Here is a 26748-nt window from a genome sequence, read left to right as displayed (position 1 = left end):
GTCTTAGGGACATATACTGTATATAGCTATGGTGCCTAAGACTTTCACACAGTACTGTAGTAATTTTATGTATTGCACTGTACCGCTATCAGAAAAAAAAAAATTTCATGACATATGTGAGAGATAATTAACCTGATTCTGATATGGTTCTCTATGGTGGACTGAAAATGGGAAGGGACAGGGAGAGGTGAATGGTTGGGAAAAGGGGAAGGGAGAAGGGAGAGAGCAGGAAGCACCAGAGAGACATTATGTAATGATCAATAAAACAATTACTTGGAATCAAGCTACCTTGCCCAGTGTCTCAGAGCTGAGCATTTCTGCACCCATGCCAAACCTCGCCCTGGTACTCCTTCTCTGCCGGAACTGCCTATCCCCTCCCTGCTTCCCCTCCCCCACCCCTTGATCTTTCCTCTGATTGGTTTTCCACCCTCCCCCCCACCTTCTTTATAGGGCACCTGCCCCCTCCTTCTTTAGTCCTGACGAAGGGTCTCGACCTGAAACGTTGACTGCTCCTTTCAACGGATGCTGCCTGACCTGCTGAGTTCATCCAGCTTTTTTGTACATCTCTATATGTGTCCAAGACATTTGCACAGTATTGTGTAAATAAAAATATAAATATAATAATCCAGGAAGTTGAGCAGTTGAAAACATATAAATATAAAACTTAAGATGGAAGATCAAGAACAGATAAAAAAAACCATCAAGGCTGCTCCACTATTTTGTAAGGTCATGACTTTTGATGACAGATGTACTATGCTACCTCATTCGCAAATCATTTCCTATGAAGTTTAGAGGCCTATTGACTCTAATCTTGAATATTCACAACCCTATGGCAGAGGGAACTCCAAAAATTTTACACCCTCAAGTGAAAAGAAAAGATTTGATTCCATCTCACTCTAGCGAAGCAGTTAGTGTGACGCTATTACAGCTCGGGGCATTGGAGTTTGGACTTCAATCCCAACGTCCTCAGTAAGAAGTTTGTACATCCTCTTCGTGCAATACATGAGTTTCCTCTGTGTGCTCCGGTTTCCACTCACAGTCCAAAGTCATACCCGTTAATATATAATAAGTCATTGTAAATTGTCACATGATTAGGCTAGGGTTTGCTGGCAGCATGTCTCGAGGAGAATAGGACCAATCAAGTGGGACTTCAGTTACTTGGCCTGTCTTGTTCTCTAAGAGGGAGTCAAAACTTGCTCCTTCCCAAGTAGGTTCCCCTATATATTGCATGAAGAAACTACATTGAAAGCACCACACAAATTCTGCCACATCCAAACCATTGTCCAGTGGATACCAGGAAAACTGAAATCACCCAATGGGTCAACCCTTCTACTAACACAACAGCATGCAATTTCTCAACACATCTGCACCTCAAGTTCCCACTGACTATTTTTTTGAGAGACGGTCTATAATACAGCTCTATCAATGTGGCTATACCCTTCTTATTTCAGAGTTCTACCCAAATGGCTACATTAATTGATACCTCAAAAATATCCTCTACAAGCTTTGCTGTTATGTTCTCCCTTATATGAAAGGCAACAACCATTCCATCTCTTCCTGTGTCTTGCCTAAAGCATCCAGAACATTGAGTTGCCGGGCGTGTCCTTTTCTCAGCCACACTTAGGTTAAGGCCACAATATCCCAGTCCCTAGAAGTAATCCGTGCCCTCAGTTTATCTGCCTTACCTGTTAAGCTACATGCATTGAAATCGATGCAATTTAAAGCAGCACTGCTCTTATACTGTAAACATGACTATCCCAATTCCTAAATCCAAAGCTTACACACTTTGGTTGCTGCATGTACCCCTGTCTTTTCTCAAGTCCCACTCCTGCCAGTCTAGTTTAACCTCATCCCTTACCAAGTGGCAAAAGAAAATTTCCCCACCAAGATATTGGTACCCATCTGGTTCAAGTGCAAAACATCCCTCGTGTCCAGAGCGCCTCTACCCCAGAAGAGCTAACGTTCACCATCACTTCAGGCAATGCATTCCAGATATTAGCCCATAATTGCTTGATTTCCTTTCTCGCAGAAAATGAAAGTGTTACACTTTCATATTGCAATGGTTCAGTTTCTTCAGAGACTCCAGCCAAATTCTCTTGTAATTTATTTACTATCATGTAATTTTGCTTTACCATAATGGCTGCTAATATACCTGGTATGGTGTAACCCTCTAGAAACCCCTCAACAGAAACATGAACCTATCTCTCCATTTTAAAAACTTCTTTATAATGCAAAAGACGTTTTTGAGATCTCCATTGACCTCTGCTAGCCCACCTGCCAGAATTGACTTCATTTTCATTTTTTGTATAATTTCCCAAGTCAGGATCCAGTGTTTTATGTCTTCACTTTGCATTTTAGAAAATATATTTTTATATATATGAAAATTACTACTGGAAAGTAAATTTTTGATATATTTCCATTTGCAATTTCTATCAATCTTTTAATGGTTCTGCTGTAGCTTCGAAGGTAAAAAATACCTTTACTACAAATGATAATATTGATTTATTACATGACCTTAATTTCTACCAGAAATTGTGAGCAACAACATTAAATCATCCATGACAAGGCAGTTAACTAACCTTTGCATATTTGCAGGTCTCTGATAACAGAACTCTGGCAGGTTGGTGAAATTCAAGCTGCAAAAAGGTTTCTGCTTTATTGATCCACATATCCATCACACAAACACCACTCAGTTTCTTTCTGGTTAACACAGGTGCAGAAAATTGCATGTTCTATATTTAAAAAAATAAAATTCCTTTGAAAATACTATTCACCATGGAAGTAAATTTTCTGCAAAGACTGTTTTCAATGCACTGATTAGTATATTTGTGTCTAGTTTCTGTAAGTGTCACAAAATATTTGTGAAATATCTGAACGCCCTAGCTACAAACATTTATGTCAAACAACTGGTTTCATTTTGCCCACGTTAAAAAGGTTTGGCACTGAGGATTGTAACACACCATTTTAAGCAACCATTGTCAGTTCCTATCTGCACTTTTGAATTAAAAATGCTTTGTAAAGCTTATTTCTTTTGAGTAATTTTGCAAATTTGCACTGTGGATCCATATCCAATAAACATAGACTGTGACTGCCTCAAAGAAAAGTAAAGAATGATATATAAACTCAGGACATTTAGCATCTGCAGTCTTTGGCTCCAGTTTACTGTGGTTACCTTGCTTTGTTCATGTCTAGCAAATGAAAGATAATCCATTCATCAGGATCATCATTTCCCAGCAATAGTAACAAATTTAATGATTAGCTTTATTTGTAGATCAGAACAGTGAAATGCATCATTTTGTGTTATCAATCAACACAGTCCAAGGATTGTGCTTAGGGCAGCCCATAAATGTCACCATGCTTCTGGCCCACAACTCATTAACTTTAACTCTAACTGTACATCTTTGGAACGTGGGAGGAAGAAATTTTTGAAGTTTCAACTATTTATTAGAACATGGCACTGCATTCTTGATGTTATGACTCGAACCCAATCAACAATCATAAAATCGAGAATGCAATCTTGTACTTTTGCATTTGCTTTGGCAGGTAAAAATAGTGGCACTGAGCTTAATGCCTCCTTTAAGTCGGATAACAATTAAAACTGGGTTTCATTTAGAACCTCATCATAAATGTGCATTTGACACATGTAATGTTGATGCACAGGTCCTGGAGCCTGATTTTGCAAAAGGGAGATAATATTTCCACCATACCACCTCTCCTGACATCTAAGTACAAGCCTAGCCTTCCAACCTTTAGCCTCACCCATTCTAGGTGAAATCGAGGACAACTACTCTGAACTGCTCCCAATATTTTACATCCTTCCTTGAATAAAAATGCCATACATCTTGAAGAAGTCTCACCTTTTATAGTTGACACACAATATCCTTGTTTCTGTATTAAAATTCTCCTGTAATAATCCATAACATGCTGCTAGCTTTTCTAATTACTTGATGAAACCAATATGTTTTTTTTGCAAACCACACACTTGGCCACCTAGCTCCCTTTGCATCTCAGAGCTTTGCAACCTCTCATACTTAGACAATACCTTTTATTAATTTTTCATGCTAAAATAATCAATTTCACATTTTTGCACAGTATACTCCATTCACATGGTCTTTGCCCAATTACTTTACATCTCTGTGTCCTTTGTAACATTTTCCCCATGCCAGATATTAAGTTAACAGCCCTTTAGTTTCCTGCTTCCTTTATTCCTCCTTTATTGAATACAGAAGACAAATTCAATATTCTTGAAACTGATAATAGTTTCTTGCTAAGAATATGTGATTTGCCAGCTCAGGTTTATGTCAGGTTTGAAGGGCTACATAAAAGGTATGCAAACATTTACTTTTCCTAAATTTCTTATTAATTTGCAGCCAAGTAGTAGGGACCTGAGTGAATTTGTGAGCTCATGCTTTCACAGGAAAAAGACCTTCAGATCTGCCAACCTATTGGATTTTGTTTTCCTTAGCACTGTTGAATAGAGGGTATGTTCTGAGCCCAGTATTTATTTACCAATACTTATTCAAATTGGGATCATAATTTAAGCAATCAGGAGAGATAATCTTGTGCTTTAGAGTAGCTCTGCTACATTATTCATTGATTCAGAACATAAGGTCAAATAAACCCATGATGTTAGCCAATTTTTTCTCAGCAGTCTTATTTTCATGAAGTGTATCTACAGCCATACTTATAATCATCATAAAAGACAGGAGATAAGCAAAATGATAAATATGGCATAATACAGTACCAGAGCTACATCTTACCAGTTCACTGTTAAAGGCTATTTTTGTTGTTGTTGTTGTTGGTGTTACTATGCTTCGATTTGAAGTCAGTATGCTTTCTTCTGAAGTCTCTAAATGCAGATCTTTCAGTCGAATAACCTCTTGCAGGCATCTTAAAAAAAATAATGTGAAGCATTCTTACTACTTCAGGCTTCAATTATTTCTGAGTAATTGTGACTAACTACTTGTACCTGTTATTAGTTGAGGAAAGCACTGCAAGTATCTGAAAGCAGCTTTCATTTATATTTCTTTACAGTATTGGCCAAATAATTCTCTTTGAACTCAAATTTATCAAATTGATCCTGAATGAGAAAACCTCACCTAATTGTCATGGTGCCAATGAAGGGTGGTTTTCTATCATAGTTCTTGGCAAGTGTGTGCACATGCTTAAAAGAATAATGCCTTGATTTATTCTCTGTTGCTTTGAAATAGTTACTTAGTAATTAATGAATATCCCCAACCTGATCCAATGTTAACTGATTCTGGTTATTAAAACAGGATTTGGTCAATATTTTCACTAGCACAGGATGTTTGTTTGGAACTATGTGGGCTGCAATAGATTTTTACATACTCAGGGGAGAATAAAGACCTTAATATTCTAGTGAATGAGGCTGAGGAAGTAAGTAAGGAAGTAAGTTCCACTGAATACCACACCTCGACTCAATAGGGGGAAAGAAACATGACACCAGTCATCTGATCAAGGCCAGTGCTGTAAAATTAAATTATTGTCTGACTACCAGATTTGTTATAACCACACACTATTTACTATGAAAATACAGACATATGAGAGTACACTAACTTGCATCATACCTACACATGTGCAAGAGCAAATATAATGCTTTTTATCCATGGCAGCCATCTTTTATACCACGCGCTCAAACTCCATGGCAGTCATTTCTCAGAAATGCATTTAGAGTAATTAGTTGAAATATATCTTGCTAGGCACAGTGTCAATGAACTCTCACCTACCTCAACAAACAGAAAAAAGAAGGGGCCTTTTGACCCACAATCTGACTCAGCTAAAGAAATTGGTACAGCTAATCATTATTTCTGACATCATTAAATCAGTAGGCCATTGTAGGTCAAACGTCATTGTGAATGATGATATGCATTTAGCTAGTCTTCTCCTTCATGTCTCTCATCCCCTTGAACTAATCCATTATCTAAACAACAGACACAAAATGCTGGAGGAACTCTGCAGGACAGGCAGCATCTGTGGAAAAGAGTAAATAGTCGACTGACTCCTGATGAACGGTCTCAGCCCGAAACACCGACTGTTTACTCTTTTCCATAGATGTTACCTGAGTTCCTCCAGCATTTTGTGTGAGTTTCTTGGATTTCCAGCATCTACAGATTTTCTTGTCTTAGTCCATTATCTATCTCTGTAGATTATCATGACTAGTAAGCCCAATTCTTCAACACAACATCTCCTCATCTTTTCATTATTCATTGCAGAAATATAACAGATTCCCCTTTAGATGCTCTCCCCACTCTTCTATTAAGGATATAGACTCTCTAGTGCAGAACAGTAAGAGCCCACTACACGTTTGCAGATACAACTAGTGCAATTTTTCTTTCTAAGTCAGGGGTTCCCAACCTCTTTTATGCCATGGATCAATAGCATTAAGTAAGGGGTCCGTAGACCCCAGTGGGAACCCCTGTTCTAAGATAATCCCCTCATCATGGGAATCCAGTGATCTTCTCTGAAATGTCTCACATGGAGATATAGTCCTCTTTTAATACGAACAAAAGTACCGTATATGCAGTACTCAATGTGTGCTGTTGTCTGTGCTGTGTTGGTTTAGGTTAATCACTTTTGCAACAAAGGCCAACATTTCATATACCTTCCTAATAAATGTTTTCCTGTGTGCTGACTTTCCTATGGAACTTGTTAATCAGTGTAACTGACCTAACTTTCCTGATCCTTAGCTTTCTCTTAGATAGCCTATCTTCTTATAATGCTGATAAGTTACCCCACAACTAAGTTAACAAATGACTCTTGAAATTCGAATACACTATATCTATTGATTTGTTCTTATACATCCTGCTTATTGCATGTTCAAAGAAAGCAGCAGCAATCAATGCAGCATCTTCCAAAATATTTGCCAACCTTTAGTGCAAAGGATATTTAAAATTCAGCCCTTTGTTTTGGCCCCAGATTTTCATTCATTAGAATCCTTTCATGTCTTCTTCCATGAAAACCTGATAAAAAATTTTCAAAGTCGCAGACATTTCATTATTCACTATTGCTACATCTTTCCTTTTGAAATACTGGGTAAAAATACTTACTGTTTATTTGCACATTTCTTTCCACCTTACTTTCATTATCTATTGTCACTTTCATTTTGCACCTCATTGACTAAAATAATTAAATATTCTGTATTAAAACAATTCTGTAATAATATAATGTAAAATGTCAAAATGGATATTACTGCATTTACCTTTGCAGTTACTGAACACCAAGACTAAATCTAGCAAAACTCATTGCCTTCCTTTTCAAATAACCTGTAAAGTCAGAAGATTCTAGAAGATGCTTATAAAATCGTAGAATCAAAACATTGTTGATTCACAAGATAAGGTCACTTGTCCCACTAATCCCATGATATCTCCCTTGATTCTTCTAATCTTGAGCAAATACAGGCCCAGCACCTTCAAACACACCTCATACATTCACCCTTTCATTCCAGAGATTAGTTTCATAATCTTCCTCTACACCTTCTCCAACACCAGCATATTGTTTCTTAGATGAGGCCCAAAACCACTCACAATACTACAAATGTGGTCTGACCAATGCCTTATAAAGCCTCAGCATTATGTCCTTGCTTTTATATTCTAATCCTCTTGAAATGAGGACTAATATTGCTTTTCCTTCCTTAACAGCAACTCAACCTTCAAGTTAAACTTTAAGGAATCCTGCATGAGGACTCCCGAGTTCCTTTACACTTCTGAGTTCTGAACTTATTCCCCATTTAGAAAATAGTCTCCACCTTTATTCCTTCCACCAAAGTGCATAACCATACACTTCCTGATACTGTACTCCATCTGGCACTTCTTTGCCCATTATCCTAATCTGTCCAAATCCATCTGCAGACTCCCTGCTTCCTCAACACTACCTGCCCTTCCACCCGTCTTTGTATCAACTGCATAGTTGGCTACTGTCATCAATTCTGTCATCTAGATCATTAATATATAACGTGAAAATTAGCAGACCCAACACTGGCCACTGCAGAACACCACTAGTCACGGGTAGCCAATCAGAAAAGGCCCCCTTTATTCCTGCTCCTTGTATTCTGTTAGTTAGCCAGTCTTCTAATCATACAAGTATATCATGGGCTCATATCTTGTACAGCAGCCTCATGTGTGACACCTTGTCAAAAGCCTTCTGAAAATCCAAGTGAAGTACATCCACTGACTCTTCTTTGTCTATCCTGCCTGTTACTTACTCAAAGAATTCTAACAGATTTGTCAAGCAAGAATTTCCCTTAAGGAAATTATGTTGACTTCCACCAATTTTGTTGTGTGCCTCTGAGTATCTCAAAACCTGATCCTTAATAATGGACTCTGACATCCTGCGAACTACTGAAGTCAGAATACCTGGCCTATAATTTCCAGTCTTTTGCCTCCTTTCTTTCTCGAAAAGTGGACAGTTGCAATTTTCAGTCCCGTGGAACTATTCCGGAAACTATTGATTCTTGAAAGATCACTACCAATGCCTCCACAGTCTCTTTCAGACCACTCAGGTGTAGTCCATCTGGACATATCTACCTACAGAGCTTTCAGCTGCCCAAGGGCCTTTGCCTTAGTAAAAGCAAATAAGCAAATGCCCCCTGACATTCTTGAATTTCTGGCATGCTGCTTCCACATTAAAAACTAACACAAAATAATCATTCAGTTCATCTATCATTTCTTTCTTCCTCATTACTATCTTCTCCGGGTCATTTTTCTGCAGGTATTCAACAAAGCTACCTGTCTGCATATTGAAATCCACCATGACCATTCCTACATTGCCAGTTTTACATGCCTTTTCCATCTCCCATTATAATTTGCAGCCTCCATTGTGCTACTGTTTGGAGGCTGTAATGGCGAGCTAAAACAACAAATAACAACACACACAAAATGCTGGTAGAACACAGCAAGCTAGGCAGCATCTATAGGGAGAAGCGATGTCGACGTTTCTGGCTGAGACCCTTCATCAGGACTAACCGAAAGGAAAGATAGTAAGAGATTTGAAAGTAGAAGGGGGAGGGGGAAATGCAAAATGATAGGAGTAGACGGGAGGGGGTGGGATGAAGCCAAGAGCTGGAAAGGTGATTGGCGAAAGTGATACAGAGCTGGAGAAGGGAAAGGATCATCGGACGGGAGGCCTCAGGAGAAAGAAAAGTGGGGGGGGGGGAGCACCAGAGGGAGATGGAGAACAGGCAGACAACTAAATATGTCAGGGATGGGGTAAGAAGGGGAGGAGGGGCATTAACGGAAGTTAGAGAAGTCAATGTTCATGCCATCAGGTTGGAGGCTACCCAGCCGGTATACAAGGTGTTGTTCCTCCAACCTGAGTTTGGATTCATTTTGACAATAAAGGAGGCCATGGATAGACATATCAGAATAGGAATGGGACGTGGAATTAAAATGTGTGGCCACTGGGAGATCCTGCTTTTTCTGGCGGACCGAGCGTAGGTGTTCCACGAAATGGTCTCCCAGTCTGCGTCGGGTCTCGCCAATATATAAAAGGCCACACTGGGAGCACCAGACGCAGTATACCACACCAGCCGACTCACAGGTGAAGTGTCACCTCACCTGGAAGGACTGTCTGGGGCCCTGAATGGTGGTGAGGGAGGAAGTGTAAGGGCAGGTGTAGCACTTGTTCCGTTTACAAGGATAAGTGCCAGGAGGGAGATTGGTGGGAAGGGATGGGGGGACGAGTGGACAAGGGAGTCGCGTAGGGAGCGATCCCTGCGAAAAGCAGAAAGAGGGGGGGAGGGAAAAATGTGTTTGGTAGTGGGATCCCGTTGGAAGTGGCGGAAGTTACGGAGAATTATATGTTGGACCTGGAAGCTGGTGGGGTGGTAGGTAAGGACAAGGGGAACCCTATCCCGAGTGGGGTGGCGGGTGGATGGGGTGAGGGAAGATGTGTGGGAAATGGGAGAGATGCGTTTGAGAGCAGAGTTGATGGTGGACGAAGGGAAGCCCCTTTGCTTAAAAAAGGAAGACATCTCCTTCGTCCTGGAAAGAAAAGCCTCATCCTGAGAGCAGATGTGGCGGAGATGGAGGAATTGTGAGAAGGAATTGCCTTTTTGCAAGAGACAGGGTGGGAAGAGGAATAGTCCAGGTAGCTGTGAGAGTCTGTAGGTTTATAGTAGATATCAGTAGATAGGCCGTCTCCAGAGATGGAGACAGAAAGATCAAGAAAGGGGAGGGAGGTGTCGGAAATGGACCAGGTAAATTTGAGGGCAGGGTGAAAGTTGGAGGCAAAGTTAATGAAGTCGACGAGCTCAGCACGCGTGCAAGAGGCAGCGCCAATGCAGTCGTCGATGTAGCGAAGGAAAAGAGGGGGATAGATACCGGTATAGCCTTGGAACATGGACTGTTCCACAAAGCCAACAAAAAGGCAGGCATAACTGGGACCCATACGGGTGCCCATTGCTGCACCCTTGGTTTGGAGGAAGTGGGAGGAGCCAAAGGAGAAATTATTGAGAGTTAGAACTAATTCCGCTAGACAGAGGAGAGTGGTGGTAGAGGGGATTTGGTTAGGTCTGGAATCCAAAAAAAACTGAAGAGCTTCAAGACCATCTTGGTGGGGAATGGAGGTATATAGGGACTGAACGTCCATGGTGAAAATAAGACGGAGGGGGCCAGGGAACTTAAAATCATTGAAAAAATTCAAAGCATGAGAAGTGTCACAGACATAGGTGGGAAGAGATTGAACAAGGGGGGGGATAAGACAGTGTCAAGGTATGCAGAAATGAGTTCAGTGGGGCAGGAGCAAGCTGAGACAATAGGTCTACCTGGACAGGCAGGTTTGTGGATCTTGGGTAGGAGGTAGAAACGGGAAGTGCGGGGTGTGGGAACTATGAGGTTTGTGGCAGTGGATGGGAGATCCCCAGAGCTAATAAGGTTGGTGATGGTATTGGAGACAATGGCCTGGTGCTCCTTAGTGGGATCATGATCAAGGGGTAAATAAGAGGTGTTATCAGAGAGTTGTCACTGTGCCTCGGCCAGGTAGAGGTCAGTACGCCAGACAACAACAGCTACCCCCTTATCAGCAGGTTTTATAGTGAGGTTGGGATTGGTGCGGAGGGAGCGGATAGCAGGGCATTCGGAAGGAGTGAGGTTGGAATTGGAACAGGGTGTGGTGAAGTCAAGCTGGTTGATGTCCTGTCGGCAATTAGCAATAAAGAGATCCAGAGCAGGCAGAAGACCAGAGTGGGGTGTCCATGAAGAGGAGGAGGGTTGAAGACGGGAGAAGGGGTCATCGGTGGGGATAGGAGAGTCCTTGTCCAAGAAGTAAGCTCGGAGACGGAGCCGGCGGAAGAAGAGTTCAGCATCATGGCGTACGCAGAACTCACTGAGGTGTGGGTGAAGGGGGACAAAGGTGAGGCCCTTGATGAGGACAGAGTGCTCTGCCTCAGAGAGTTGAAGGTCGGAACAAATGCCTCTTCGTCAGCTAACAACCAATCCCAAACTGACTTTCACCAATTGGCCATTGTTTCAATCAATGTCTTGAATGTTCCCTGGGCAAACAATTTAAATAGTCGTGTTTTGGGATGTACAGTTGAATTTTGAGTTTGAGATTTTGTAGTTATGTGTATTTACTGACAAAGGAGTATTTTGAATTCCTATGTGTCCTAGCTCATGACTTCTGGTCTCATCAATAGTTCTTGGTGAGTGAACACAACAAACTGGCAACAAGATCCTGTATTATATCAAATTGGCAATTTCAACAGAAGACTTGCGTACAATTCTACAACAGCAGCAAGCTCAATTTTAAGTGACCCAGCTAAAGTTAATCAAAACCTTAACGAACAGGTTATCAATGAGTCCAACAATGTTGGTGTCAAACACAGATCAGAACTCACTTCAGTCAGTTGTTGCATCTATTACCAACTTCCGGTTTGATACTGCTTTGGCAGTTATGTTTCAATCATGGTTTAAATGTAATGAAGATATATTCCGGGTCAAGTTCACCAGTAAAGACGGCTCGTGAAAGACATGCACTTTGCTCTTTAAACTGGATACTGCTGAACATGAGCATTATTTCAACTTCATTCCGTTTAAGAACACCCATGACCTATTGTTTGATGAAACTGTCCACAACTAGCAAGCAATTCTGGAGAGTTTTCACATCTTCAGTATTTGCTTCCAATGCCTAAAACTCATTAAACATGATGCCAATGAATTTATCACATATGCCAGTGTCATCAATTGCAAATGTGCAAAGCTCAAGCTGGGTAATGTGACTGAATCACAATTCAAATGTCTGATACTTATTTGTAGACCTCAGGCACCTGGAGATGCAGACATTTGCAAAAACTCCAGGCCAGACTGGAACAAGACCCTAATATGATTCAATAAGCTGTCACTCAAAAATGTCAGTGTTTAATCAACCTGAAACACAATTCCAATCTGGTCGAACAGAAACATGTTAATGCAGTTCCAATGGCCCAGACATCATCACTCAGCAGGTCTTCAAGCTGCCAGATGCAGTTTGTTGGAAGTGTAGTGCATAACATTACGCAAGAAACTGCCAATACAAGAAACATTTTTGCAGCACAAAAAAGTCTTTTGCTATCCTTCACTGTCTTCTTGACCAGTGAAACACAAGGACAAGAAGTTTTAAAAGCCATCAAATCCTACAAGGAATTTAATGTCACATTCAAGATTGACTTTGCTCCCAGGAAAAGGTACATCAACATATTTATCGACAATCAGTTGGTCAAGCTACAACTCGATACTGTGTCAGACATCACCAATATCTCCAGATGCACATGGCAAGCACTTGGTTCCCCACCAGACAAATCAACTCATCACTCCACCAGCATTGCATTGAGTAGAACACTCCAGCTGTCTGCTGAAATGAGCTGCATGGTGAAGCTGAATGGCAAGTCAATGGTGTGCGTAACCTAACAGACCAGTCAGTCAACACCATGCCACCGTGTGTGAGACCACACAACAACAACCGCTATTGCACTGTGTAGAGTGTTTCAAGAAGGTTTAGGTTGCAGCACCAAACTGCAAGCAGAGCTCCATCTCTGGTCCAGCTGCAAAGCTAGACTTCTCCCTAAGGTCAGGTCAATACACTGCTTTACCAACTGTGGAGCATGCGCTAGAACGCCTGCAACAAGTTGGTGTGATATAAGCTACTCACATTGGGCAGCTCCAATATTCATTATCAAGAAAGTCAATGGTACAGTAAGGTTGTGTACAGACTTCTCAACTGGTCTCAGTGCCACTTTGGAGACACACCAGTTACCATTACAGGAACTGGCAGATCTCTTTGCAAAATTGAACAGTAGTCACTACTTGCAAAGTTGGACCTCCCTGAAGCCTACTTCATATAGAAGAGACAGAAAATTCACAGGAGCTTCTCACCATTACAACACAAAAGCAGTTGTTTTCCTTCCTCCATCTGCCTTTCGGGTTAAAGCCAGCTCCTTCAGTTTTCTAACAGCTTATGGACACCACTCTGAGTGTAGCTTTCCTCAACATCATCATTATGATGGGTATGGAGCAGACAGAGCTATGCCAATGCCTAGACCACATTTTCAACAAACTTCAAGACTTCGGACATGACCGACGTTGGGCCAAAAAAAATGCAGCCTCCTGATGCCTTGAATCAAGTATCGGGGGCTCATCACAGGTGGTTCATGTCGCTGCCTTCAGAGAGCCTGCTAGTTCACGTCGCTTCCCTCAAAAGGACCACTGGTTCATGTCACTGAATGGCTGCTGAATTGTATTGCTTCCCCTTGGACAGGCTGCTGGTTTGTATCATTTCCCTCGGAGAGGCCACTGGTTCATGACGCTTCCCTCGGAGAGGCCACTCATTCATGTCTCCTCTCTTTGGAGAAGCTCTGGGTCTTGATGCTCAGAGATATTAATATTCTGACATTTATTGGTTGGACTGTAGTTCATATTGGCCTCTTTCAGTTCTATGCTTTTTATCGTGTTCTCACCCATCCTTTTCTTCTTGCTGATCAGTGAGCCGGAGATTTGGATCTTTTGCTTTTTGTGCAAGGGAGGGGTTGGAGGGGTTTGGGGTTTGCGAGTTTTTGTTTCTTTTTCTTTTTCTGCAGGGGGGATTGATACCTTTCTTTCAACTTCAATAGTTTTCTGCATTTTATGGCTACCTGGAGAAAACAATTCTCAAGGTTGTATTCTGAAAACATACTTTGATAATAAAATGAACCTTTGAACCTTTAAATCTCCTGGAAGTATCCATCCTAAAATGCTGTGACAAAATTGGCATAGTACTCCAGTTGTATTAATGAAATTCAACACTTACTACCAACTTTTTGTCTGAAACATAAGAAAATCTGCAGAAACTGTAAATTCAGAGCAACTCACACAAAATGCTAGAGCAACTCAGCAGGCCAGGCAGCATCTATGGAAAAGAGTAAGCAGTCAACATTTCAGGCTGAGACCTTTCATCAGGACTGTCCCTCTATTTATGAAGCACAGGGTACAAAATAGCTCACCAACTGCTCTCTCTCAGCTTATCCTACCCCATTCAAAAATTTACATAGCATTAGAGCTCTCGTTCCCGCAGGACTTTTAGAAAAATGTGCTGTTACTCCTATATTGACTCTCATTTTTTGTTGCAATATGTATAAAGTGTTTTACTTCATAGTGCTCTGCACTATGCCATGTCTGCCAGTTCTGCAAGCCTATGTCCTCCTTGTAGTCCAGGACTCTAGATCTTGATTTAATGAAATTTGTCAATGATGAGAAGAGTCAGTTTGGAAATTGACAAGGGTATATTCATGACTAATGATGACACCTATTATCCTACAGTGATTATGAACTGGATAAAACAATTGGATATCAGCTGAAGGTTACATTGATTACCAGCTTATTAACTGCTCCATGTATGGATTTGCAAGGTTAATAGGCTAGATTCATTATGGAACTCACAATGAAATATTGAATCATTTTATGAGAATAGTCACCAGAATTCTGTTTCATTAAGCCAGTTCTATGTCATGGGTATTATTAACAGCATTTCAAGATATTCCCAGTGGGAATCTTTCTGATCTTACAGTTATCAGAAGAAGGGAGAATTAGCAATGACTTTCCCTTAATAATGTTTACACATTGAAATGCACACACGGTTTGCATAAGGTGACATTCACAAAGAAACCTGTGATTTGTGTTATGCATTACAAAGTAACCTGGCACTAAGTTCATTCTTTGGCCACTACAACACAATATTGAAAAACACTTTCACTCAATACTTCCAGCCACTGATGATTGCCCACTTGTTAGTTAATCTTTGATACAGTCTTTGGTGAAGTATCTATAAATAAATGTGTATAAAAGTTGTATAAATACAACTACAATCTCAGTTTTAAGAAATGGTGTTGTTTTGGTCGTGTTCTGTACAGAAACATTTTTGGAAGTCTATTTTCTCTGCAATTTCTAAAGTTTTAAATATTAATTTACAACCTAATAAATTGACAGTTTTATTTGGTATAATCCCTCAATATATTCATGGTATTTCTCCATCAGACCAACATGTAATTGCATTTGTTACATTATTGGCCAGAAGGACTATTCTGTTGAAATGGAAAGATGCTTCTGCTCCTACTTTGATACAATGGTTTTCTCAGGTGATGCTATGTCTTAGTTTGGAGAAAATCAGAAGTCAAACTTTTGATCCTCGATTTGATTTTCAGAAAAGGTGGGGTTCATTTGCTCGCTACTATCATCTGATTTGAGTTAATTAATATGGTTTCCTTCCGATTTTTCTTTAAATGGATTTGAGTTGGCAGATTGATTTTTTTTTGTGGAAGCTTGCATGATGTTTAAGTCACAGTTTAAGGATAAAGGGGAAGCCTTTTAGGACTGAGATGAGGAAAAACTTCTTCACACAGAGAGTGGTGAATCTGTGGAATTCTCTGCCACAGGAAACAATTGAGGCCGGTTCATTGGCTATATTTAAGAGGAAGTTAGATATGGCCCTTGTGGCTAAAGGGATCAGGGGGTATGGAGAGAAAGCAGGTACAGGGTTTTGAGTTGGATGATCAGCCATGATCATACTGAATGGCGGTGCAGGCTCGAAGGGCCAAATGGCCTACTCCTGCACCTATTTTCTATGTTTCTATGTATAGCTCCGGGATTGTGCTCCCAATGGTTTTTTTTCTGCTGTTCTTTCAGTTAGTAGGGTTTCTTTTAGTTAGTAGGGGTTCTTTTTTTTCCTTCTTTTTCTTTCAAAAATATTACACTTTATTTTTTCTTCTTATTATTGATAAATTGAATAAGGGGTAGGCCATTTAGAACGGAGTTCAGGAAAAACTTTTTTACCCAGAAAGTTGTGGATCTATGGAATGCTCTGCCTCAGAAGGCAGTGGAGGCCAATTCTCTGGATGCTTTCAAGAAAGAGTTAGATAGAGCTCTTAAAGATAGCAGAGTCAAGGGATATGGGGAGAAGGCAGGAATGGGGTACTGATTGTGGGTGAGCAGCCATGGTCACATTGAATGATGGTGCTGGCTTGAAGGGCCGAATGGCCCACTCCTGCATCTATTGTCTATTGCTTAGCTTTGTTAATCAGTTATTTGCTAACTTAATTCCTTGTTGTACATAATGACATACTGGCTTAATGTATCTTTTTTGTTAATCTTCAATAATAATTAATAAAAAAGATTTTAAAATGAGAAATGGTGTGATTTTAGAAGATCAAAGGGGTTCCACTTACTCTACTGGAGTTTATTTTCTACATCTTTAAATCTTTGGAATCATGAATATGATATAACAGAAAGGAATGTTCACTTTCTAAGTCCCAATCATAATATACTTCTTAGTCCATTTCTCACCATGGATAATGTAGAGTTAATTTAGACTTCAGGTGGAAGTGCATGAGGGATGACATTGAATATCTCCCCCAGTTTTCAATTCTACTGAAATGATTTCATGTTTAAACCAATGGGTATTAGTTTAAATAATATATTGGGAGATTTATCCCTTTCATATATCCATTCCATATAGATCAAAGTAAATGAACACATTCAGTTGCCTAGTAAATGAGATCCTTTATCAAATGAAGATTGGATATATTTTACCAATTATGAAGGACAGAGTTTTGTAATTTCTATCTATGTGCCATATGCATCCACAATTTGAAAATGTTTATTTATTTAACTAAACACAAACTGAGATATATTGGGTAATATTAAAAAAATATATACTTAGTCTGCTCTGTATCATAGATGTACATTGATCCTGGTATATTTTCATGGTACTGAGCAGCCTGGGTCAAATTCAGCTTTAAACATATCTGGGCAATTCTGTGGAAGATAAAGGCATGATTGGTAATTTAGGCTAAAACTCATAACGAAAAAATGTGCAGAAAATGTACAAATTGAATACTGTGATGCATTCAAGAATTTTAAACGATAGAAATTTAATAGACCAATTACCAATAGAGATTAGCGAAGAGAGATAGGCAAATATGTATATATGAGCATTAAAATATGTAAATAAATTTTAGAGTTCATAAAATTTACTTATTAGAGAGCATGTGGGCAGTCAGATCTATAGATTACGGAACCACTGTTAAGGGTAAGACTGCTTGACAAGATGGTCACAGTAGCCTCTTCGGGTCCAACCAATGGTGCAAATGTGTGCCTTAAATGTCTTTTCTTATGATCACAAAATACTATGGAACAGTGGAAATAGAAAACACTGCAAGTCCAGTTCATTGGTTCATTGCCAAGACAGATGTTGGGGAAGCTGTGTGGCCTTGGTTGGAGGAACTCACCAGGACAGGCAGCATGTATAGAAAAGAGTGAACAGTCAGTGTTTCTGGCCGAGACCCTTCATCAGTGTCCTGGTGAAGGGTCTCAGCCCAAAAGTCGATTATTATTTTTTACTGACTGGATAATAAGAATTTTTATCAAGAGATAACAAAGCATTAATTACTTAGACAATAGTTTATTAAATAGTATTTAGAATATAAATAAAAAATCACCTGAGGTGATACAAGTCAGAGAGACCCTTGTTATCCAGTACTTCCTTGGCTATTAATTCTTCAAGCTGAAGAATGGGCAGTGTCAGGTGTGTATACGATAAGCTTTGCAACTCTTTCACTAATAAATCCATGTAGAATAAAGTGTAGGTCTTTCAAAATGGAAAATAAATCAGTTAATATTGTGAAAACTATATTTTTAAATTTAATGCAGTAAGCATTATTGTTGGGTTATTTTCCATTCAACAGTTCAGCACAAGATACTAGCATTTGCTGCACTAGTTTGTGAGATTTACTTAGTCCTGACAATCTTTGCTCAACAAGCAGCATCAAGTATTTTCAAGGTATCTTTCTGTCTTGATGGAAATCAAAGGTCATTTTCTTTTGTTTATATTGCACATAAAAAGCAATCAGGGTCTAAGGAGGTTATATCTGTGCAATGAAGTACAAAATCTGAAATTATGACTGCGTGTAGATCAAAATAATGATTTGGAAATTCAGCTAAATATTGATTTCTAGTATATTAGAATTAATATTATGACACACAAATAAATACATTGCATTTTAATGTAAAACAATAATATATAGTAGAAAATGCGACACATAGGATATTTCAGTCAAATGCTTTCATATATGGAATAGGTTTAATGTTTACAAGTAACACTGGACAACAAAGATTTTGCTTCCTGAATACCTTTAGGTGTATCTTATGAATTTTAGGCTACTGATCATGAAAATCACCTGAAATTTCCCCATCATGCACCATTTTTTAATAAACTTATGTTCGTTATTTCAATTCATAATTCAAGTCAATTAAAATGTTTCCTACAATGTAAGCTGGAAAGTTTCCTATCTTGTCCAGGCATGCTTAGGCGGTGCGGCTGCTGCGTGGCAGGACAGGTTTTAGTAATAATTATTGGGTTCAGGACTGTAAGGATGGGATTTGCTATCACCAGGCACAAAAATTTCTATGAAGGATTTTGATATTTGAGACAGATGCTTCCCAGAATAACTGATGCCAAGATTAAGGAAAGCATTTTAGTTGTTCCACAAATCAAACAGATCATCAATGACAGGCAGTTTGAAGAATTTCTATTGGGATCGGAGAAAATCACATGGAAGGCATTCAAGGGAGTTGTTGAAATTTTTCTCGGCATCTACAGAGCACCAAACTACATGAGGCTGGTCGAAAGCATGCTTCAAGCATATAAAACCGTGAAATGCAGCATATCACTAAAGATTAATTTTCTGCATTCCCATTTAGACTTCTTCCCTGCCAATCTTGGTGCTGTTAGTGACGAGTATGGTGAAAGGTTTCACCAGGACATTGCGGTCATGGAGAAAAGATACCAGGGCAACTGGAATCCATCAATGCTGGTGAATTATTGTTGGACACTTAAGCGAGAAGCCTCAGACACTGAGTACAAATGAAAATCATTAACAAAATGTTTTTAACTTAGTTAAACTATGGTAAAGCATCAGCACCATTATGCAATTAAACACATTATATTCAATACAAGTTAATTTGTTGTTTCTCCAAATTCCTACGTGATACAAGTAGTCAAAATTATATTTGTGTTCATCTTCAAGCAGTCTATCATAAACAAAAAAACTTCTGAGGAAGCAACACTTCTGAAAAAAAATGTTGTCCAGTGTATCATTGGCCAGTGTTTCTTCTAGTGACAATTATAAGAGCTATTTTTTACATCAAATGATACATCGAGGTGTGCAGATCTCAATGGACTTCATCATCTTGAAAATAAATTGGCTGCAGGTAAACATTAAATTATTGAATGCAGCATTGCACACAGCAATTAAATTAAAAATTTAATGGAACAACAGGCACCAATGAATTTATAAATTATGAAAGCAGTATGCAGATCAACATCATTGACTGAATGATTGAAGTAGTCGTCAACAGTGAATTAAGTCCTTTGCTAACCTTTCCATCATTGTGTCTGTTGATTAACTTTTACTATTAGCAGCTTACTTTGCCAAGTTCTGTAACTACTTTCTGACAATAAAAGCAAGTGGAAAGAAAATCTAAAGCATTTCTTTGTTAATGTTCTTAATATTTACATTAGCATGACAAATCACTGGCCAATTGTGTTCTCAATGAAATGTTTCTTATACTTACAGGTGTCAAGATATTTTTCTTGTTGATCAGGCAACTACTTGTGCCTCTTTTGAAGGCCTCTCGAACTTCACTGGGACAAACATAAAGAGCCCATTCTGCTGGATTAGCTGGCATAGCTGCAGGTGGTAGATTTGATTGAGATTTCTCTTGACCATCAGATGCTGGCTATTAGAAAAGAAAGATACTCCAGAAATAAAAACACCTAAAACAATAATACAAATGAAGGGTCTTCAACATGTATTAGTTCTATTTCTCTTCCCACTCATCGGTCTGACCTGTTGAATATTTTCTGCATTTACTTTTTTTAATACAGCTACATTGCTAGTCTTGCATTTATGCAGTTGTATCCTATTTAATAAATCTATTATTAAACCTAGAATATAATTTTGTCAACAGGCCAATGCAGCTGAAGTTTGATAATTACCACGAATCTCATTCATATGTTACCACTCTTCTCTCGAGTTATTCACCGTTAAAACCTTTATTCCAACTTGATTGCTTTAAATGTCTCCTGGCTAGATTCACCATCAACCTATTTCAATTCATCTCCCAATTCACACATAGAACCACTTATTCATTTCCCCAATCTAGCACTAGTTTAAATTTAAAAAATCTAACCTTGTGTTCAGATCCCTTCAGTATCCTGTTTTATATGGCTGAAAGCCCCTATAGATTTACAATTTTTAAGAAAACTTTACTTCCTGTTTTGCTGTTTATATTTCCTGATTTTCTACAATCTTTTTTTGAAGCCACATCCTCAGCTTAAGAATTCCATTTCAAACTGTCCCTACATGGCTATCTTACTCACTTCCTTTAGTGCCTTGATCCATATTTTTCTAAGAAATGACAGAAGTATTTCTTCACGTGATAGGAAGGCAATTTTTCCCAATCAAATTTGCACAAACTTTTCAAGAGATTCTCACCCTTACTATTCTGACTACATTAGATTTCTCATGAAAACAATGGCAGAATGACAAATTCCAAATATACCGGCTGACCCTGTGTCAGGGAAGGGCTGATACAGGTTAAGCAAAACCATTTGTTTTCTACAAGTGACTCTGAGAAACAAAGGCAAAATTCAGATTAAGTAAAGCTTTGTTGAATAAGTTTCCAGTGTTCTCAAGTGCCTATTTTTAAAAGGAATTTGTATCAGCATTAAAAAATTTTAACAACCAGATTAATTTTAATAGGCTTTGAATATAATCATTCACACATTTTTTTTCCCCATTTTGTATCCAAGAAGACTGAGAAGTTGGCTTAGCAGCCTGTATGAGCACTTCAATGGGTATGATTTGCCCATTAGGAATTCACCGATCGGATTCAAATTGGCTTTGTAGAGCATGACAACTGTCAGGCTTATTATTCACCATAAATTCCAGAGCAATATCTTTAGTAAAATAATTTCTATTGTGGTCCCTAAAGTATTTCATGACACTGATGTGTCAATAGGGCTAAGCAAAAATGAGCTGTAGTTGAAATCCCTAATATGTCATAGGAGTAACAATTAGCCATTAATCAATTTATAGTGCTTTAAAAACCATGTGGGATGTACAATTCAAAAGGCTCTTCCAAACAGTTTTCATATGAGGTAAATATACTATATAAATTTATTATGATAAGTATATTGAAACTAAAGTATGAAGCAAAGATAAAAAGTAATCAAGACAGAATCAATTGCTAAGATCACAAAGAAACATCAAAATGCTGTTACAGAACCTAAGCTGGTGGTATTTGATTATATGTCAAGGTTTTTTTTTGTAACTATACTATTGGCACCATTAACATGGAAAGTAATCCAGTGCTAAGCTAACAACGAAAAGGATTCGGACAGTAATTCCAGAATGTAATAATTTAGCACATCAGATGCTTTGAGTTGTGTTGCTTTTTCAAATAATTTGTTTACAAATATTAATTCCTTTTTACTGGAGAAGTTACTTTCTGTAATCCACTGCAACAGAAGATCAGATATTGATATTGAGGAAAGAATATCCCTCAGAACTTAGTCCAAATCATACAGTTGTTTATGTTACTTCGGCTACTCTGTAGAAGTCAATCAGCACCTTCTGTCTTTGGGTTTATGTGTCCTCTGAGTTTATGGGTGTGGAATCACATGTTGTATATTGGATAGACAAGAGACCGCAGATACTGGAATATGGAGCTAAAAATAAACTGGTGGAAGAGCTCAGTGAGTCAAGCAGCATCAGTGGAGGAAAAGGCACAGTTGGCATTTCAAGAAGAGACATTATTATTTGTGTACTAGGATTATGGATGTGCAATCACTTGCTACACATGAAGTGCCAAAATCAAATTACATTTCAGATAAATATGAATTCACACAGTTATGCACAATACCTCTTTCTTGCCCTTTGATTTATTTGATTTGGTTCCTGTGTCTACACGAGTCGTCTTTGGAGGAGTTGCAGCAGCTAACTCCCTAATGAGTATCCTTGCCGATGCCAGAGATACCTACAATTACAATTTAAGGAAACAAAGAATTTGCTAAAAAGTACAATTGATAGCTTCAAGTAGAATCTGTTATCAGAAATTAATTTGTAACCAAGCTTAAAAAGTACTATATGCTTAGGGATTGTTAGTGTATTGTTTACTGGAGAGATCTCTACTCTTAATCAAACTGTGCCACAGCATCCTTTACCTCAGAAGGCAGAAGGTGAAATATAAAACAGTTAAAGATGCTCATTGTACAATGAACGCTCCCCAGTGAAGAAGAAGAAGAAACATAGCAAAATATATAGTTCAAAAGCCAATAGTGTTTGGATATACTGTATTAAAAGTACTGGAAATAGAAAAGGATGGGAATGGCTAGTAACATTCAGAGCTGGCAAAATGAGTGTCCAGGATGGGGAAACTTAAGGTGTAATTTAGACAACAAACTTAAGGTTTGACTTAGGGAACAATGGGATCATAATCCAACAGAATAACAGAATTATGGTAACAGAAGAATGATTTTCATTTAGCACAGATTAGGTCAATTGTCGAGCATAACTTATGCACTTTCAATGACATTTACAAGTAGTTTGATCTAATTTAATTGTTGGGCCTCATTTTAATATGCGTAATGTGCTGGCTGGCAGTGTTGAATAGGCTGTTCAGCAAATAGGGTGATGTGATACCTCCACTGCCTAAGAACACAAACACAGAGTTGTTGCCGCCAAATGATTCATTTAAGTAAAGAGCAGTACTTAACCATACTGGGCAATGAAATTTTCCATATGTTCAAAAGAGTACTGTTAAAACACACAACCAAACAGGTCATATCTGAGAAGTACTTCGATAAACAAAATACTTCAAAAGTAGGGGTGATACCATCATTCATGCAACATTCCTTCTGGTGCACTCTGTCCCCACATTGTTCCATTCTAGGAATTCTGCAAAGGAAATCAATAATTCAACTTTATCCTGCGGCTTCTTAGCCCACTTTACACTATTCTACAGCCTATTGCTCTAAAACCATGATCACCAGAATCCCAGGCTTCGGTCTCCAGATCTGATGCTCCAGATGGCCCAGGCTCCAAATCTTCTATCAGTACTTATTCACCAACCATCTACATCACCACCTCCATTGCAAATCTCCTGATTTCTCCTTTTAAATGTTGGTAGTATCTGATTATCTCTCTCCTCTGTCCTCTCACTCCCCACTGCCAGTGGTGCTCCATTGCTTGACCCAAATAGGGTACCCAATGAAGTGCACCAGGAACTCTAGGCATAAATGCATTAACTAATATCTTCCTTCAGAATCAGGCTGATTATCACCAGCGTGTGATGTGAAATTTGTTAACTGAGCAGCGGCAGTTCAATGCAATGCATAATCTAGCAGAGAGAGAAAAACAATAAAATAAAACATAATAAATAAACAAGTAAATCAATTACATATATTGAATAGATTTTTTTTTAAATGTGCAAAAACAGAAATACTGTATATTTTAAAAAGTGAGGTAGTGTCCAAAGCTTCAATGTCCATTTAGGAATCAGATGGCAGAATGGCATAGAGGAAGAAGCTGTTTCTGAATTGCAGAGTGTGTGCCTTCAGGCTTCTGTATCTCCTTTCATTGTGTATTTCCATTTTATATGCGCTTTCATAGCTTTAGTTTAAGTTGTAGCTCTAGAACTAGTCAAACTGGATTTCAATTTTTTTCAGTCTTAAGCATAACCTGAAATTGAAAATGGATTCTACATTTCATTGATTCCCAATGAAATTATTATAACTTTGTTTAATAGGATAAAAACAGCTGGCCGATACCATCAATGAAAAAAGAATCCTGTTTGAAACCTGTAAAATTCCCACTATAAAGCAGAATTTATCTCTTACGTACCTGCCAAATGCACATAACATAAGCATAAGCCATTAAACAGTGTTTCTCGGATGAAGCACGGCCTGCAATTGTTGCCATTATAGTTTGCACTATAACCAGTGTTTCCAGTTGTCTCACATCCTGCAGGCCTGCTAAGGTCAGGTTAGTGTCAATACTTTGTGCTCCTATCAGTAGCTGATGATTTACTGGAATGAAGTTTTCACTTTTTGGCATATCCGCATTACTTACGTGCTCTTCTGTGAAAAAGAAATATAACAACTAAAGGAAGATATCAGAACCAAGATCCAAAATTAAAAGAGTAAAAAAAATTATTTAATTTGACACATCTATGAAAGCAGAAATAAAGGTGATGAATTTTCTTAACTGTCTATTGAATTACAAGGATCGTCTTTTTTAATGCATCACTAGATGGCACTATTTCATTCCGTCTACTTATGAACATCCAGACGACAGATTTTCAGAAGGGATTTTCAGAAGGGGAGTTGTTTACAATATGAATTAGCATAGTGCATAGAAAGGGGAGTTAGTTCTTCAGCAGTTTAATGGGTATAAGGTCAAGACATCGGACATAGGGCTTTCATGAATAGGATGCAATGTCCTATGATGATAAATTGAAGCTTGGACGAAGAAACTGGACTCCACTCTATAGTTTATTTGGGGCTATGCGTGCCATCATATTGTTTGGTGAGTCAAGTGCACACTTTTAGTATTACCTACAACATTGGGCACACTGTGTACACTGCCAGTTAGCACTAGCTAGTGACTCCAAGGTGTGAAAATGAGTTCTGAATACATTCCCATTCAGTATCCATCTGCTCAGATAAGTACAACCACACATTGTAAGTCCCACACCCCTTACAAGAACTATCAAGTTTCTCTTTTCAAATTCTTGGTTGATATCAGGCATTCATGTGCTTGCGATGTGCTTAGGTCTCATAATGACTGGATTCTCTGAATATCAGAATGACATTGAGCATGCAGACTTGCAAGCAAGAGCTGTAAGCGATTTACCCCATCATAAAACTTATAACTTTGGAAAAAAGAAATCAGTTTAGCTCACCTTCATCCTCCGTAGGTTTTACCCAATGTTTCATACTCAGAAGTATATCTACTGCCCAGTCTAATTGACAGAGAGCATCAGTGATAGAAAATCCATTGCAATACAACCATTCACCAAATTCAATCAATTCTTCAATCTTCTGCCAGTTACTTTCTGGTTTCTGAACAAATCAAATGCAATATTAATAGAATCCACAAAATAAATTCACATGAGAAGGCATCAAATTTTAAACATTGTGTTACTCATTTTTATACTATTGGACCAGGAAATTGAAATGCTGGAATATATAAGCTCATGTTAAAGAAAAGATTGGCAGTGAAAAACCGGGGTTTGCTGTAGGTGTGCAGTGATGATACACGGATTGTTGCACATAGCATTTCAAAAGGAACTTTGTGGGTAAGTAGTGAGGCTGGAATTAACAGGAACAACTTTGCCGGCGGAGGTTCGATTTGTAGGGGTTCAATAATGTGGCACAATGCAAAAGTTTAATAAGAAACTAAACAAAAATGACATGGCATACATAGAGAAATGGAAATGCCACAGAGAAAAATGAGAAAATTCATAATGACAAACTGAAAAAAATGATGGTAGAGATTAACAATAGTGTTGTGTGGTTATGAAATGGAGACTGCTGGTTCAGAACAGTAATGAGACAGCATTCTACTGTGCCTTAAGCTTGGACTTTAGGAATGATCAGATGATCATGATGAGATGATATGTAATTATAGAAGGCATATTATGAGAAATTATTTTGCAGATGCAATAGGCCTAGAAAAGAGTCTGAAGAAAAGATTGGTGGAGATGTAGTCATTTTCGTTTAATTGCTGAGATTAGGAATTAATTACATTTTTTTTGGTTGGATTACTTTCCTGTTAATTTTGATTCTCTGCTTTATTACTATAGATCTAATGTACCTGTTTTAACATTAAGGATTAAATATTTAAGACTACAATTGTTTATAATCATTTAAAGTTTTAAGGCAGAGAACCATTCACTATAGCTTACTGTTATACTGAATACATGTGCAAAATACCTTCAATGCACCAATTGAATTCTGATAGCAAGTTAATTGATTTGCTACGTCCTTTGAGAACACTGCCACACGGTGCCACAAATATGATATATGGTCTTCACTTTCATCATTTAATTTCTGCATATCCATCTGGATATTGCGACCAAGCCTGGCATTTACCACAATTCTATGCTTGAAAAGAAGCCTTAAAACAGAAAGAAAAACATCAAGAAAGTTTTGTACTTTTTGAAAATA

General features: G+C 38.4%; 1 protein-coding gene across 1 annotated transcript in view; it reads right to left on the bottom strand.

Moving 5' to 3' along the window:
* The window catches only part of cfap46 (cilia and flagella associated protein 46), a 196688-nt gene that overhangs the window by 74309 nt on the left and 95631 nt on the right, over window positions 1-26748 (bottom strand). The window contains exons 26-34 of the mRNA XM_073027519.1: window positions 26515-26698; window positions 25482-25641; window positions 24422-24657; window positions 22443-22556; window positions 20091-20255; window positions 17957-18105; window positions 17175-17273; window positions 4761-4890; window positions 2580-2732 (exon numbers count right to left, since the gene is read on the bottom strand). Coding sequence (XP_072883620.1) covers window positions 2580-2732; window positions 4761-4890; window positions 17175-17273; window positions 17957-18105; window positions 20091-20255; window positions 22443-22556; window positions 24422-24657; window positions 25482-25641; window positions 26515-26698 — 1390 coding nt within the window. The remainder of the gene's footprint in view (window positions 1-2579; window positions 2733-4760; window positions 4891-17174; window positions 17274-17956; window positions 18106-20090; window positions 20256-22442; window positions 22557-24421; window positions 24658-25481; window positions 25642-26514; window positions 26699-26748) is intronic.

This window comes from Hemitrygon akajei, chromosome 23 (genome assembly GCF_048418815.1).
Source record: "Hemitrygon akajei chromosome 23, sHemAka1.3, whole genome shotgun sequence".
Lineage (NCBI taxonomy): Eukaryota > Metazoa > Chordata > Chondrichthyes > Myliobatiformes > Dasyatidae > Hemitrygon > Hemitrygon akajei.
Note: the sequence above shows the minus strand (reverse complement) of the source record. Positions and strands in the feature narration are given on the sequence as shown.